The following is a 16,706-nucleotide window of genomic DNA, read 5'->3' on the forward strand; positions in this document are numbered from 1 at the left end:
AAACAATGATCCATGCTTGAATTCCGTGAACATTTTCTTGACTTTTTGATGTAGATATAACATACTCCCATTATCCAATCCGAAATAGGATGGCTTGGGATGCTTATGATATTTTTTTAGCCCAAAAAAAAAAAGGGGATGTTTTCGTTATTATGAGTTTACATAAAGGATAACATCTTACTCGCAGAAGTAAGTTCGCAATATTTTATGGGATTATATACAATGAGACCATTTACTTTTGATATAAGGTGGTCACAATTACTTACAACCGATGTGAAATTTGATAGCTTGAGTGTGTCACAAAATTCCAGAAAATTTCTTTTGAAGTTCCAGCTTGGTTAATGGAATAAATACAACCACCCAATTTCACATCCAATAGTCAAGATTAATTGTGACCATCTTGTACCAAAGATAAATAGTCTCATTCTATACTTTCCCATATATATCAAATCTAATATTGCACCCTTTTAAAGTAATATATTAAAGGAAAACGTTTATATAAGGTTGCAACCTTAAAATGTAGAATTACAGATGCACTTCAAAAATCCATCAAAAAGGGTTGTTTAATGTTGAAAAACCTTCTAATTGATCATCTTGACATCAAGATATATGAATATAAAGAAAAAAAAAAAAAAGATTTTGAGTCCTAAAAATAGTGCATCTTGCAACACATTATGTTGACTATCTATTGTCAAGATTTTCATATGTTTATAGATCTACTTGATTTTAACTATTTTTGGAGTCTAAAATTTTATAATTAGATATAAAAATAGATTTTCATATAATCCTAAGAATGTTTTACACCAAAATCACATGTTATGATAAATTTTGGAGGTACGTCTTAATTAGATTGTTTAAGGTTGCAACCTTATAGAAAGCATATTAAATATTGTTTCAAAAGACATATTAAATCTACAAAAGTTGACTTAAAACCGGCAAAACTCCACGGCCCGTAGATCTATATTAAGCATCTGCCTCATGTAAAACATATACTACACACATGCACGTCATAATCTCATAAGGAGCATTTATTTTCTCGAGGTAGGTTAGGTTAGGATAGTAGAGGATTTGAAGTGTTGCAACCGCCATCACTGTGACACCGTTGGAACTTGGAACTTGGAACCTGGAACCTGGTGCCCATGCTAGGAAACCATAAGCTTACTCCAACGAGTTCATAAAGTACAACAAAAGAAGAATAAATTCTCAGTGAGTTCAAAGGTAGCAGTAACTGAAGATTTAAAGCCTGAACAATAGAAGAGATAGAGAGAGAGAGTGCACCATAATGAGCGACCCATTTGTGATAGTGGGTTAAGACTCTTGGAGTGATATTGTGGTTGTGAAGGTCGTATAGGGCTCTCTTTCTAGCCTCATTAGAGAAGAGCTTGATCTCGTTAAGGCAACCTGAATAGAGATTGTAGGTTGAACCCCTTATCCCTTGTTTGGCAGAGTGTTTGGTGAGTTTATAAGGCCTCCATATCAATATTTTGAATGCCCTCCACGCCACAGAGACTACTATCGCCACTGATACCGATAAGACACTTTCGAGAACCCACCCCATGAGATAGAAATATAGAATTGAAGCTTTAGGGAAAGGAGGAAGCGGGAAATAGGAAAGGAGCTCACACAGAGAGGAAGAATATGAGAGAGAAAGAGAGAGCGCGCAATGAACAAGAGTTGGGCAGCGCTTGTGGTTTATATCAAAGGGACATGAATTACGACTTAGATGATCATGTCATGGGTGATGACAGGGTAGACAGAAGCTGATGAGGAAGTCTTCAAAGCACACACGTATGGCGTGGAGCCCAAAGTAGTTATATGCCATTAAAGAAAGAAGGGTGTGGTTTGTATAGACCCTATGCTCTAAACAGTTAAATTGGAGCCTACCTTTCAATTCTGGAAATTTTTTGATAGCCTTAAAATATATTTTCATCTTTATTTATAAAGTTTAAAGCTTAAAACATAATGTAGATTGAGAGATCTATGAAAACTTGAAAATCTTCAAAATTGACGGTCCAAAAATGCGTTACAAAATACAATATTTTCAAAACTTGAAATCCATATTTTTCTCATGTCCATCCATCTTGATGTTGAGATGATCAATTTGAGGATATTTGAGCATCAAAACAACCTCTTCTTATAATTAAATATGACAATATATTTTAAAGTTATCACAAAGATTTTCAGTATTGAAACTATATTTCTCAATAATATTTGAAGGTGAGCTTTACTTTGATTGTTTAGAACCTCAGCTCTATACAAACCGCTACCGAGAAAAGAATTATTATATGCAATTAAAGGATTTTTTTTTTTAAAGGTTATGCCATTAAATGACATTAAAGGTGGGGCCGGCAACGGCGAGGAGGGCCGGGCTGGGTAAAATTAAATAAAAACAAAGCAAAAAAAAGATGAAAAATAAGAGCCAGGTCCGTCTATCTTGGCCTGGCCCAAACCCAGCCCTCGAGTCATATTTTGTAGCCCAAGTCTTAATTTTCTAGGATAGGGCTGACCGGTATGGGCTGCTGGGCCACCCAATGCATTGCACCCCTAATCACATGTTGCTCAAGTGCTGGAGAACTAAATAAGTACACAACGGAAGTTGAGGAATGAGGGAACAGAGTGGGATAAAATAAAGGCTAAGGTTGAACACGGGCCACTAGATGACAAGTGACAAAAAATCAACCCATGATGAAAAATTTTGAATTGTATGATGTAAAATGTTCTTAAGATTATCTCAAAATCTATTTTTATATCTACTTATAAAATTTTAAATTTAAAAAGTAGATAAAATCAAGTAAATCTATAAACACATGAAAATCTTGAAAATGGATGGTGTAGATAATATGTTGTAAAATGCACTATTTCTGAGATTTAAAACTTTTTATTTTTCACAGTCATACATCTCGATGTCGAGATGATCAATCAAAAGGTTTTTCAACATTAAAACTACCTTTTCGATGGATTTGTTAGGTGCATCCGTAGTTCTGCATTATAAGGTTGTATCCTTGTATAACCTTTTTCCTTGCATGATATGTGACAAAAACTCAACACATGATGAAAAATTTTGAATTGTATGATACATATATAATTTTATTTTTTTTCCTGTGCATTAGGGCTCACACTTGTCAGCTATATATTTGTATTGTTCAATTATATTAGACAGCTCAATGTTTAGGATATATACAGATATCGTTCAATTAAATGAATATTACAGAGAGCAAGCCATGCACCAAATTTGGTGTGTCCAGGGTTTGCACAAAAATGAGTATTTATGGGAACCTTATTTGTGAGCCCTCATTCTACAGAAGAGTAAGGTCTAATGGGCTACATTTAATCTCCAAGATCTAGACGACTAATGTGTGTGTATATTGTTCAAAATTTTAATTTTTAATTTCTTATTATAAATCTTTTTTAATTGAAATTTTGGGAGGATGTGTGCCAGACTTGGGCGCTCCAAGAAAACTATAAGAACAATACGCCTAAAAATTTTGACCAAAATGTCCTTCTTCCCGTTGGGTTTGACGGTTCAATATGAGCTGCCAAGCTTAACTATTTTATAGGCTCCGTAGCTCACACATCTTTATCAAATCTCTCTCCCTTTTTTTGACAATATTCAAATAGTTTATTACTAAATTCACAATAACAAAAAAAGGTTACAATATAGAAGTTACATCATCAAGAGCAACCAAAGAGCAAAAAAAAAAACCCCTTTCTTTGCCAATGCATTTGCTAATTCATTGCCCCCCCCCCCCCCCCCCTCCCGATAGCTGTGTTGGAACTCCCAAACTAGTGCCAAGTCCACAATTTGCAACTAATAAGGCCGAAGCTGTCATGGAACCCTCATGATCTCTTTCTTTTTCTTTTTTCTTTTTTTTCTTTTTTTTTTAATACCAATATTCAAGACTTTATTGAAATGTTAAAAAAAATTACATTAACAAAAACAATAATAGAATCAAGGCCAACACCCCTTTTAACCAAAGCATCTGCAGTCCTGCATAGAAAAGAATAGTGTTCTCAAAACAATCTCGAATAATTCCCTCAATACCCATCGGATCTAGAACACTCCGGTCATTCTTACACTAAAGAATTGTATTTAAAGAATCACCATCCACCATACTGAGTTGTCCCCTGTCCATATTTGGATAAGAGATTCTAAAAGATGATCAAATAAAATAACATAAATAGAAAGATTAAAAAATAAGTAGGAAAGAGAAGAGTTGGATGCTGGCCCATATTTGGTGACCGCATGAAGACTCCACTCCCAAAGGAGTGGATCTGCGAGCTTTCGGTGTCACTCTTATTTACTTTATATTTAATAGAAAAGTCTTGTCTGGTAGCCCATGTGTTTATCCGGGCTTTCGAGGTATCAAGATCTGAAACAAGTTTCAAAAAATTATTGGGAAAATTGCACATGCCCTTCTTCCCGAGTTGAGAAATGTGGTTTCAATGTTAAAAATTTTTGTGATAGCCTTAAAATATGTTTTTATTTTAATTATAAAATTTAAAGTTTGAAAAATAGTGTAGACCGAGCAAATCTATAAAAATTCTAAAATCTTGAAAATCGAGGGTTCAAAAATGCGTAACAAGATGCATTATTTCCAAAACTTGAAATCCATTTTTTTCTCATGTCCATGCATCTTGATGTCGAGATGATCAATTTGAGGATATTTAGGCATCAAAAGAACTTCTTCCATTGAAATTTTTGAGGTGAGCTCTAATTTGAGTGTTTAGAACCTCGGCTCCATATAAACTCTTTCTGCACTAGTTTTCAGGCTGAAATAAAGGAATACAAAAGTTTGTAAAATTAAGAAATTTTTGTTTATTTGGATATTTAAATCCAAAATTTGTAAAAAATAACTGAATTTTAAAACTGTATAGTTTTGGATCTATATACAAAATAATGGCAATTTGGTCTTTTTAAAATTTTTGAGAAGAAAACATGTACAGACGTTAAAAGATAAAATATTTAGATATATTTTAAAATATGAATAATATAAGAGATTTCCATGTACTAATCTTTTGTAAATGGAAGTCACAATCATTCCAAGTTTCCAACTCATTGGATGTTCAATTGGATTAGCTTGGGTTGAGTCACGAAGTCTAACAATATTTTTCTTGAATTTATGTCTATTCAATGATACTCTTACAACCTCACATTTTAAAATTTAAGGGACAAGAACAATTGTGAGCTCCATATATAAAAGTAAATACTTCCTTTACGGATAATCCTTGAAAACAAAACATGACACTTTTTTACAATGTGCGAATTATTTCATTCATGGTCGCCTGGTTGAGTGGTGTATTTTAGTGTCGGTTCTTGGCAAGTAAATGTCGACCTTCATGGCGTCACTTACGGCTCGCCTCCGTTGTGCTAAGGCACTTCGCTGTACTCCCATTTCTTATAATTTTATCACCTGTATGATAATGGATAACCTTTCAATATGAAAATAATTTCAGAATGATTTATGGAATTATTTGGTATCTATTTTACTATTAAACGTAAATTCCACTCCAACTTCTTCGCTCTCTCTCTCTCCCTAGCACAGAAACAGATTGACAAACAACTGTAGGCCATGTTGGGGCTGCAAGCTGATGTAGGTGGTGGGCTCATGCTGGTAATTTGAAGAGAGAGAGAGAGAGTGAAGCTTTGAAGAATCATGGCTAGCACCAACTTAGCTTCCATTAAGGCAAGTGGAAGGCCCAGTGGAGAAGGGAATCATGGCACAAGGGTGTGAAGCAGCAAGAGAAACTCCATTAGAGAACCTTGAGGGTTTGAATTTGTTTGCATCTTCAACCCAATCCTTTGGGCCTCTATGAATTAAGGCCATTGGTATACTTATACGTGTCTTTTTTGGGATGCTTATATTTCCCAATTTCAAGCCTTATGTGGCTTTTCTTAGCAATAGGGGTGTAGAGCCCTAGTCCTTCCAAGAGAATTAACCCAACCTGCATGTAAACAAATTTATTTGGGGGTTACCCACATTATGCAGTGAAATTGTCTAGTGATATGCAAAATAGGACTGGCTATGGGTTACGATATGCCAATTAGGACCGGCAATGGGCCCTGTCTAGCCCTGTGCACCAGACCGGACCTAGCCCAAAGCCCTTTTGGCCTAGGCCAGCCCTGACATAGACCAATCAATCCTCTAAGGACCAAGGTGGGGCTTGGGCCAGCCCTAGACGGCATGTTAGCGGCCCTAACACAAAATTGCTTCAATATCCACCCAAATAAAGGCCATAAATACTACTAGCTTGAAAGGTATTAGAATTTACAAATGTATAAAATGAGACCATTTACTTTTGATACAAGGAAGCGACAATCATCATTTACCATTATATTCGACATTGGGTGATTGAGGATGTCATTATTTCAGCATAAAATCTAAAATAAAATTTCTCGAATATTGTAACACATTTCCATCTATTAAACTTCACATTTAATGGCTAAAAGTTATTAAGACTTCTTTGTACTAAAAATAAGTTGTCTCATACCACGCAATCCTTTAAATTTTTAGTGCCTAACATGCTCAATTGCTTGGATCAAATTGTACATTGTGTCAAAAAAATCCCTTTAACAAGGTGTTTTGGCCCTGTGACTATGGCTGAGAATGCGTTAGATCGGGTCCAGATCCATCAAGATCGGGGATTTGGATCCAAAAAATATACATGAGATCCAAATCCAGAGTAGGATCCTATCAAATCCATAATATTCAGATCGGGATCTGGATCTGGATCTAAAAGGCATACATAGGATGTGGATCCAGACCCGATTGGATCAAAAAAAAATATTTTATATATTATTTTTTATCTATAAAATAATATATATGAAAAATATAATATAACACATGTATATATAAAATAGGGAAAGGTTTCTATACTTCTCCTACAGCATAAAAGATCTATGCTTCCCCTACCATCCTGCCGTCCATTTTTTATCAAGAGAGCCACTCACCATTTGATCTTAGATTTGACGTCTCAAAGTATTTTATTTTTAGTTTTTTTATACAAATTGTATGAATATGAAATTTGGTACGTGCCATCTTCTCGTTGGGGCGCACCTATAAAAAAATATTTAAAATAATTTTTCGATAAAATATAATAACCAAAATACGCCTTGAAACTTTTAGAGGTATTTTGATCATTTTATTTTATTGAAAATATTTTTTTAATATTTTTCTCTAGTGCGAGTTTAATAAAAGATCGAATGTCCAAAATTTGGTGTCAAAATAGTTTATAGAAAAAAATTAAAAATAAAATGGTATAGAGACGTGACATTGTGATTGGGAATAAAATTAGCCCTCCATTCAGAATGAACGATTGGATAAGGAGAAGCATATAGGTTTTATGCTATAGGGGAAGCATAGAAAGCTTGCCCTATAAAATATACTATGTAATGGGTTGGATCCGAACTATCGGATCCCAATTTTGGATCCCTACCCAAATCCGAATTGGATCCAAAATTTAAGTTTTGGATCCAAACTAAGTATATTCTCATCCCTATATTTTTTTTTCATTTTTTTTGGGTAATTCAATGGGGATGACGAGCCCCTACCTATTTTTTAAAATCATTAGTGGTTTTTTATTGTTAGGTGAGAATAAAAGCATAAACCTACTCTCATAAGTTGTGAATAAGTTATGATAATGTACCAGAGGAAGAAGCCATATGTAAAAGTGATGATAGATGCAAAAACACACAAGCACATGCCCTCCCCTGCTCTCATACTTTCTTGTTCATTAAGAATTTGCCTGGTTTAAATCTTTATCTGGATTGGACAATGTTACACTTTCTACCCAATTCACCGACCCCTAAAATCCTACACTCTACAGTCTATTGGTAAGAAAATCTCTCAACATTATCCAGCTATTAAAGAAGGTACCGTTCATATAAAGTGTCAACCTCATCAGAGTAAAATGAACCTCCAAATCTTGTTAAAAGTTGGGTACCAAAAATCTTTACGATTGCTTAAGAGTCTGCTCTCACCCCTAATTTCCAATAAAGAAACAGTCGTGTTAAAATAAATCTTGAAAGCCATATTTAATATATGAGTTCGTCACATGCACAGCACATCATCACACGTTTGAATATTAAAAACATAATTCCATTGAGATTGTATACAATGAGACTATTTACCTGTGATATAAAATGCTCACAATACTTATAACTATCTGATGTAAAATTTGATAGCTTCGATGTATCACAAAGTTCGAAAATTTCTTTTGAAGTTTAAGCTTGGTCAATGAAATAATTGCAACCACTCAATTTCACATCCAATGGTCGAGATTTATGTGACCACCTTGTCTCTTTCTATACTTTCCCTTTTCGATTTTCTTTTGCAAATATTAAAAAAACTGGTTCTACCAATAAATATTAAGGATTTTGAGTTGCTAAACTCATATTAAAAAAGAAGAGGGACGCTTAAAAATTGGACGGTCTCCACCCAATTGGAAGGGTCGAAACAAAAAATATACTAGACAATGCTACATTTCAAGTTTGATTCCTCCTTCAAAAAAAGATGTATACCACAATTTCGAGGCAACGACCCATCTCCTCGTATGAACAGATGGTGGATGCCTTGCCTGTGTATGGTATAGAACACTCAGGTTGCGTATGGCGTACTCTCCCTCTTCCACCATTGGGAATCAATAATCCAAGAGATACATTTAATACACATCAAATCTTAAATACTTTGGACTGATATTTATATAAACATAAAATTTTTAGTTCATTTCTCTCCTCATTCTAGCCATCCCTTTCGAACTTAGACTGCACTTTTAAAAGCTTGCCTCAAACTTAATTTTGATAACATCTCATTTGGAAATCCAGTGCTGCAGTTGTTCGCAACAATTTGGGATTAGTTCTTTTTTTTTATTCGGGTCCTTGTAGGTCTACAACAACCCATCATACCGAATTGGCTGCTCTCCTTCAAAACCTTCATATTATCATCGATAAGGATTTCATTGGTGATATTATAATTGAAAGAGATTCCCTTAATGTTATCAAGTGATGTAATAAAGAACAAAAAATCCTCTGATCCCTATTTACTCTTTGGTTAAAAATTCAAGACCTATATGCCTGACTTAATTTGAGGATAACTTTCAACCACACCATGTGTGAAGTCAATGATGTCACTGATGGGCTAGCTAAACATAGTGATTCTCTTCCCTTTTTGCAAGTTTCTAACGATTTGATCCAATCTTTGTAATCTCATGCTCTTGAAACATTGCTTTAATATAAGTTCATAACATTTGTCAAAAAAAAAAAAAAACTTCTTAAATACCCTGGGATGGCCCATAACACCAACTGGAGATCAAAGTTCCGAAAGAGCGTGAATAACTTGCACCCATGAAGAAATTGAATATAGAATATTCCCACTCTGTGAAATGAGTATTAAAATTAGGTAATTTCTTCTATTTTATGCGGAGAATTTTATGCCTTCGTCATCCGTAGAGGTCCCCTTGAAAATTGTGGCTTTCCCCTTCTGTTCTAGAAGCTTCAAGGCTCGCATAAGTACAACACGATCAATTCCAGCAAGCTCTACAAGCAACACAAAATATGGAATTTCAAAGAAAGGCATCCTTCATAAGGGAATTTGGACAATATGCATCTCTATAAGTTGGTAGGAAAATCAAATACTAGCTTATAATTTCCCTTCAGCATTTTCCCTTCAAGTTCTATCAATTTTGGGAATAGAAAACCATCTTCCCTAAGTAAGCAGACACTTGCAATAAACTAACAAGAGAATAGAATGACATAAAACACTGAAATTATACTCCCATGATTCCAAACATTTTCTTGTTAAGTTACAACAAAAATGATGCAAGATATTCAAATAACCAGTAGATCAATATCTCCGACAGATCAATTATGGGATAGGAAACCTAACTTCGTAACGTAAGCAAATCCTGTCAAGAAAATAATAAGGGAATGGAATGACATGAAACATGATTCCAAACCCCTCCTTGGGAGTTCAGCAAAAATGATGCTATATATTCAAACGACTAATAGATACGAAGCTTTCCCGATACCTGTTCCTCTTGACTCAACTCCTGAGCGTATTTCTTCAACAGTCGTCACACTGTCCTCCAACCCATTATCTTTGACCTTTTCCACATGCAAAACAAAATTAGCCTAACCATACAAAAAAGCAAAATAAAGGAAAGTGCTTGGAACACCCGCAAACATCACATAGGTACAGAAACTTGGAATTTCACAACAGCATTTGGACTCGTCAACTTTTTTTCTCTAAATGATAGTTTTACCCTGGTCCATTCAATATATTGCACTGAAGATACTCTTGCTCTTTTTCTATTTAAATGCCATACAGTGGGGAAACAGTAGTTGAGAAAACAACAATGCTAGATCTGCACAATGTTCTAAGATTCCAAGTTTCAGCACTTGCACATTTTATGCAGCATGTGTTGCAGGCAGTGTTTTGAAATTTTTACCAAGACACTAAACCATCACATCGGCACTAAAGTTCTGTTAATGGCCTATTGGACTTACAAACTGCAAAATATAATCGGCCCAATCCGGAATTCTGTGCCAGAGAATAAGGCACTTCTTATGTCCCTTCTCTAGCCACTCAGCACGGCCTGTCATTTCATAAAGAACCCAAATACTAAGAAAAATATCTTAGAAATTCTCGGCATTCAATAGAAGTACCGATGTCCATATGTGAAAATGAACAAACCTTCTGAGACCAAGGCTGAAAGAAACACTTCCTTCGCTTCATGTCTAAGGGAACCTGACAATCAAAGCCTAAAAATAAAATGTCTGAACCTCACAGTTAATAAAAGAAATGGCAGCTGACTGAGGAAAAAAACTAAAAAATACAAACCCTAAAAACAAGTATTTTAAGGACATATTTTTAAGGTAGTAAGATATGATTATAGAAAAAAATCTTCCAATAAGTGCAGAGATTTTCAGAGCTTGCACTTTTAGGGCATTTTAGTTTCCTGCAAAAGCACTTTCCAGGGGCTCTGAGAAAGTTCAATAGAGATTTCTCATCAGCCTAGGAAAGTGTGAAAATCTGAAAAAATTCAACAGAGATTTCTCATCAGCTTAGGAAAAGGCTTTCGCACCTAAATTGGTAGGAAGCTGCTTTCTTACCAAAATACATAAAAGTGCTGGGAAGGCTGGAAAGTGTTTCTCCAATTGCTACAGTAATTACTACTTTCCCAGAAAACAAATGGGTAAAAGGTAATCCAGCGGAAAAGAACTTTATCAGAGGGTTCTTTCCTGGGAAACAAAGAGGACCCTAAAGATCCACAAATTGAGAAACACATCCTTCCCTTTCTTTCATTTGCTTTTCATCATAAGGAGGTATGCTCATTGTAGAAAAACGCAAGGACAGTTATACTTTAACCCCATGAAAAATGGTATACACATGGTCTCATGCTGTCACTACCATACATTGAAATGGATGGCAATGGAGGTGAGAGCAGGATCCTATTCGCAGGTCCCACTCTCGCTCCGATCTTCATCACTATGCATTCCATTGGAAATGATGATCCCAATGTACCATGGTTTCCTATAGTCCAGAGGATCTAGCATACTTCCCGAAAAGTGAAACCAGCTCCTCATTTAATCAGCAATGAAATCATCGGATACAACCAAAACTTATGACCAGATAAACATGTATAATGGGAAAGCTTACGGTCAATTGTTGGATTTGAAAACAGAGGGAACTCTTCCTCAAGTCCAATGACAAAGATCTTGTGGTGTTTACAATAATCAAGTATAAGTTCCTTCCAAAGCTGCACTTGCTTTTCTCTGGTGTCCCTTACAGGCTGCAAACTACATCAAATGGTAACTTATATAAATAAGAGCGCAACTCCACTGCAACTTCCCATCTCTACTATTGATACGATAACCCCTTGGAAGAAATATTATGAACTAAACCTATTGCTGAATGCTGATACCTTAATTCCTTATTAGAAACGTTATGAGCCAAACAAATTTATGAGCAATAACCAACATACAAAAGAAGCACTAAAATAATTTATTTTTTAGATAAATAGCTGAAACGTCAAGCTGTTGAATGTAGCAAAAGGGCAGAAGAGTGCAAATTATCAGAATTGGAGAACCTTTTACTTTATTTCATTTTATTTTATTCTGCTTCTTTTACCAAAAAATGGTGAGAAACTCCAAGTGAAACTGTTAAGCATAATTTCCTAAGCTCCTTTAATTCAGTTGCCCATGCCAGTTCTTTGAGCAGGATTTTTACTAAAATTATTCAGAAAAGATTCATCATTCTCCCTGTCGGAGTGCACAAACTATTCAACCTAAAAAATTTTATGGTTAAGCATAAGTCTTCAATGGAAAGTATTGACCTAGGTATTGAGCTGTATGCTCCATACAATCCATTTCATTGTTCATTGTTACTAATGAAAACTATTTATATCAGATAGTCAAAGAAAGTTTTTAAAATGATAATTTAAAGCCACAGTTTCCACTCTGATCCTGGGAAACCGGTTTCTCAGATTAATTACTATCTCTTTTATTTTTATTTTTAAATTTTATTTTATATCACACTTAACTGCTATCTCTTGAACAATGTCTTCTATTTATTTCCATGCTTCCAAATGACAGTTTAGATCTCTGAGAACAGACCAGGAAGCTCAGAGTTGCACAACTTGAATCTCAAATTCTGATATATAATCAGCAATCTAAAAAATATTGAATAATGATATAAAAGCATCGACCCCTCTTCATTACCTGCCCACTCTCTAACTTTGATCTTAAATTCCCCGGTGAAAAATAAGATCGTCAACTATTGTACTACAATGCAGAACATACTGGAACTTAGAAAGATCTGAAAGTCGTAGTCTTGAACAAATGGATTACAGAAGCAAATACAATGCTACTAACAAAGCAAACCTTTACAGTTCAGGCAAGTCTGAAATATGATGCACTTGATCCTCATGTTACTAAATACAACTATAATAACAATGCTTCTCTTCAATATAACAACACATCGGTGCTCTTTGTATTATGTTTACATGATACTAGACATGTCAAGAAAGGCCAATGTTCGGGATGGAGCTAAGAAGCAGGGATTACGTGAAATAAGGAGGGTAGTTGAAAAAGTGTGGAAGCTTGAACTCCCCCACCTTCTGCATCTCACTAAGTACAAGAATTATCCTGCATTTCTGAAATAAGACAACCTAAAGATTAATAAATTTCATTGGACAAAAAAATCATTAATCAGAAACTAACTAGAGTGCAAACTGAAACACAATTTTTATGATTCCAAAACATAAAGGATTTGGGTCAACTGAGAAGCCTTAAATTATAAATTCGAGCCTGTAATAGAATCTTGATATGGAATCATGTCAAAAGAATGCAGGCAAAGGAAAACAAAGCTACTAAACGCCCTAGGGAATGACAACACCTCTAACATATATTGTTTTTGAGAAATAACACCTCTAAAATATATAAATACTGGATCACATAATATGTTCCACAAGCACAAAAAGAGAGACAAAAGTCACGCGACAGTAGTTTTATGTATAAAAAGTGCATTAACATTTCGCAGAAAATAAAAGAAAGGAAAAGTAACAAAAAATTTGACCCATGAAAATTGAGGAATGATCATTCATTGAGGTGAATCAAATGAAAATATTCAAAGGAGGAATGAGTACATGCTTATGTGCATGATCCCTGAAAGCGCATGTTTTCCTTTTGAAACATTAGGAATTAGAAAAGACGAGGTGGTTGGGTTGTGTGTGTTTAATTGTAAGCAAGGAAACAATGAAGAATAAGCTTTTCTTAAACCCTAGAAAATGGAAGAATTTAAAAAGAACAATTGCTTCATGCAGGCTGGATCACATTTATACAATATGCGGTCCATAGGTATAAAACATCCATCTTAAAGATGGATGCAAATAGGTGGTCCATCTAAAAAAAATTGCAACTAATGGTCCAGATGTTTTCTTAATATAATTACTTTTTCTAGTTTTCAATTTTATTTTTTTTCATATTCATGATCTCCATTAAAGATTATATATTCTCAAATTAGGATCAAACTATATTTAAAAAATATATTTATTGCCAAGGCCACATTTGTACAATATGCGGGCTGGCAGCATGCTAACCGTGTCCATTTAAAAATTCAGGAAGAGGAGTAGCTCACATTCTCTCAATCACCATCCAACATTAGAATCTTTAAAATTTCAATTACGAGTGAAAGGCAACAAGTACAAATCATAACATTAAAAAAAAAAAAGATATAGTAATAATCAAGAAATATAAGACAATTTAAAAGAAAGAAAAACGTCATAACTAGCTTTAAAAACCTATTTTCTTTAGACTTGAAAGCTCACACACCATCCCACTCTAAACCAGTAAATCTGACACCGTAGAAGATAAAATGAATGATACAAGTGGAATTAATATTTTAGGCACGGATTTTAAGACACTTTTAAAATATCCTAATTTTTTCATGATAAGAAACCACTGAACCAGAAGAATAATTGTCTGCACACCCATAATTCAATGACATAGATGTCTTTGGAAGTAGAGATGGCAGTATGCAAATTAATGACACAAAATATTCCATAAAATATGAAACAAATAATAGACAAAAAATTTAACATAGATCAAATGGAATTAATCAACAAATAGTATAAATATCAATTAATTTTTAGTAAATAACATAATAAAAAACCCAATGTTGAATTGGGGAACTCAGATATGAAAAAAAGAATTAAGTAAAATTTAAAAGTTAGCAGCAGTTTCAAGTAGTACTTATTCAACAAATTGAGATTAAATGAATCAATACAGACATCAACTGAATGAGCATACCTTGAGGGATCAGGAGAAACCACATATGCCCTTGTTCGTATGAAAAGAAGGGCCAGTTGGATGTCTAATAAAGGGAAAATTATCAAAATAAACCTGACTCATCAACTATTTAACATTTTGTCCATTTTCAACTATTCCAACTCATGATCATGCATATTTTGATGGGATTTTTTAAATTAAATCAAAAGATATAGGTAAAATGTTAAATGATTCATTTCTCAAGTGCATTTTGATCAATTCCCCTTTAATAAAAAACCCTTTCCCATTGAAAAACATGTAATCCTTTATTCATGCAGAATTGGAAAAACCTATCATTTGTCTTATTGTGCTGGTGGATGGTTTTGGCTGTGTAGGAAAATATAGAAGCTAATTTTATTCGACTAGATGTGTCTGATTGGCTGCTGGACAACAAATTTCAAACTGAAATATTTCTCCCTTGTTGATGGCTTGCGTTCCCCTCGTGCCAGTAACCATACTTCTTAATGATTCCCAAATATAAGGCAAAGAAAGTATACAAAAGAAGAAAAGATGCATATTCCATCATATTCCAACCCATATGATACATCAATAATTCAATACAAGCATAACATATGTAGTGGATCCAAAGGAAAAACCAAACCAACATAGATTCCAGCAAATGCTCCAAAAAAAGCACAGCAATAACTGAATCAATTAAAGAAATAAAATACTGCAGTTCCTAATTTGATTGACACACATTTTGTTTGCGAGACAGCTGAAATAAGAGAAATTTGGGTTTATTTTGGCCAATATATTACGAAAATCACGGTGGTGTTTGGTTATTGTTTTCAGTTCTTGGTTTTATTATATATCTATCCAAAATAGAAATAAAAAAAACTTGCTAAGCAATTTCCTTAAATTTTCATCTGGGTTTCTATTTATCCGATTACAGGTCTTAGACAAAATTTACCAAAATTTCAATAACAAATTATTGCATCAGCTGTGAAATCCATCCCAAATCCTAGCGTGAACAATAAAACTATCCATAATTAGGGCTTTGCATGGATAGCAGTCAGGGGAAAAAACTGGATTTGGGATAGTGGAACAAGATTAGGGTTTTAGATATATTTTGAGTGGAGAGAGAGAGAGAACGAGAAAGAGAAAGAGAGAGCGAGAGAGAGAGAGAGAGAGAGAGAGAGAAAGAAGAAAGAGAGAGGTGTACCTGATGCCAAGAGGAGGAGCTTTGGGCGATGAAAGGTTGACAGTTTGAAGGAGTCGTTCTTTCTTTCTTGCGTTAGAAAGATTATAAAAGTTCAAATATGCTGTGTTTTAAAAGTTTTAAAGTTTTATATTTGTAATTTCGAAAGAGAAAAGGTCATACAGAACCGAATAATCAATTAGAACCCCCCTCGAGAAAAAAAAAAAAAAATAGTTTGGATGCCAAGATACCTTTAAATTGATTATCCGGACAATGTATGGACATGTTAATATAAATAGATTTCAAGTTTTGAAAGTTGTGGACATGTGAATATAAATAGATTTCAAGTTTTGAAAGTTGTGCATCTAAAGTCAACTTTTAAAATTTTCGAGTTTTTATAAATATGTTTAATGTGTACTATTTTTAAAACTTTAAATTCTATAATTAAAATATAAATATATTTTAATGATATCACAAAAAAAAACCACATTTCTTGGCATTATTTGAAGGTATGATTTATTTTGATTGTTTAGACCCTGGCTCTATACAAACCGCACCCATTTCAAAAAGGGGAAGCATATAATTATAAATTTTGGTTCCTAAAAACACTTTTGTATACCGATTGACTTACCATTTTGACTTATTACCCTTTTGAGAATGGGGGCGGGGGCGGGGGCTGGGGCGAGGGCGAGGGCGGGGGCGGGGAGGGGTCATGGTGGTAGCATCATTTGTGCCCCAGCTAAGGTC

At 34.3% G+C, this 16,706-nt stretch overlaps 1 protein-coding gene across 5 annotated transcripts; it reads right to left on the reverse strand.

The window, feature by feature from the left end:
• Positions 1-9,193: 9,193 nt before the first annotated feature.
• Positions 9,194-16,060, reverse strand: VPS25 (E2F/DP family winged-helix DNA-binding domain-containing protein). Of its 5 annotated transcripts, XM_020664964.2 has the most exons (8): positions 15,984-16,060; positions 14,804-14,867; positions 13,061-13,149; positions 11,655-11,794; positions 10,689-10,742; positions 10,502-10,590; positions 10,024-10,099; positions 9,194-9,532 (listed from the first exon to the last, which is right to left on the reverse strand). In XM_020664964.2, the coding sequence occupies exons 3-8, from the start codon at positions 13,117-13,119 to the stop codon at positions 9,411-9,413; spliced, it is 540 nt and encodes a 179-aa protein (XP_020520623.1). In that variant the 5' UTR covers positions 13,120-13,149; positions 14,804-14,867; positions 15,984-16,060; the 3' UTR covers positions 9,194-9,410. The 5 variants fall into 5 exon arrangements, 4 of the variants coding, with proteins under 4 accessions (XP_020520623.1, XP_006840394.1, XP_088715753.1 ...); XR_016050271.1 differs by lacking the exon at positions 10,502-10,590; XM_006840331.4 differs by lacking the exon at positions 14,804-14,867.
• Between the last annotated feature and the right edge of the window lie 646 nt (positions 16,061-16,706).

The sequence above is a fragment of the Amborella trichopoda genome, chromosome 2 (assembly GCF_054954075.1).
Source record: "Amborella trichopoda isolate Santa Cruz 75 chromosome 2, AtrichopodaSantaCruz75HAP2 v2.0, whole genome shotgun sequence".
Lineage (NCBI taxonomy): Eukaryota > Viridiplantae > Streptophyta > Magnoliopsida > Amborellales > Amborellaceae > Amborella > Amborella trichopoda.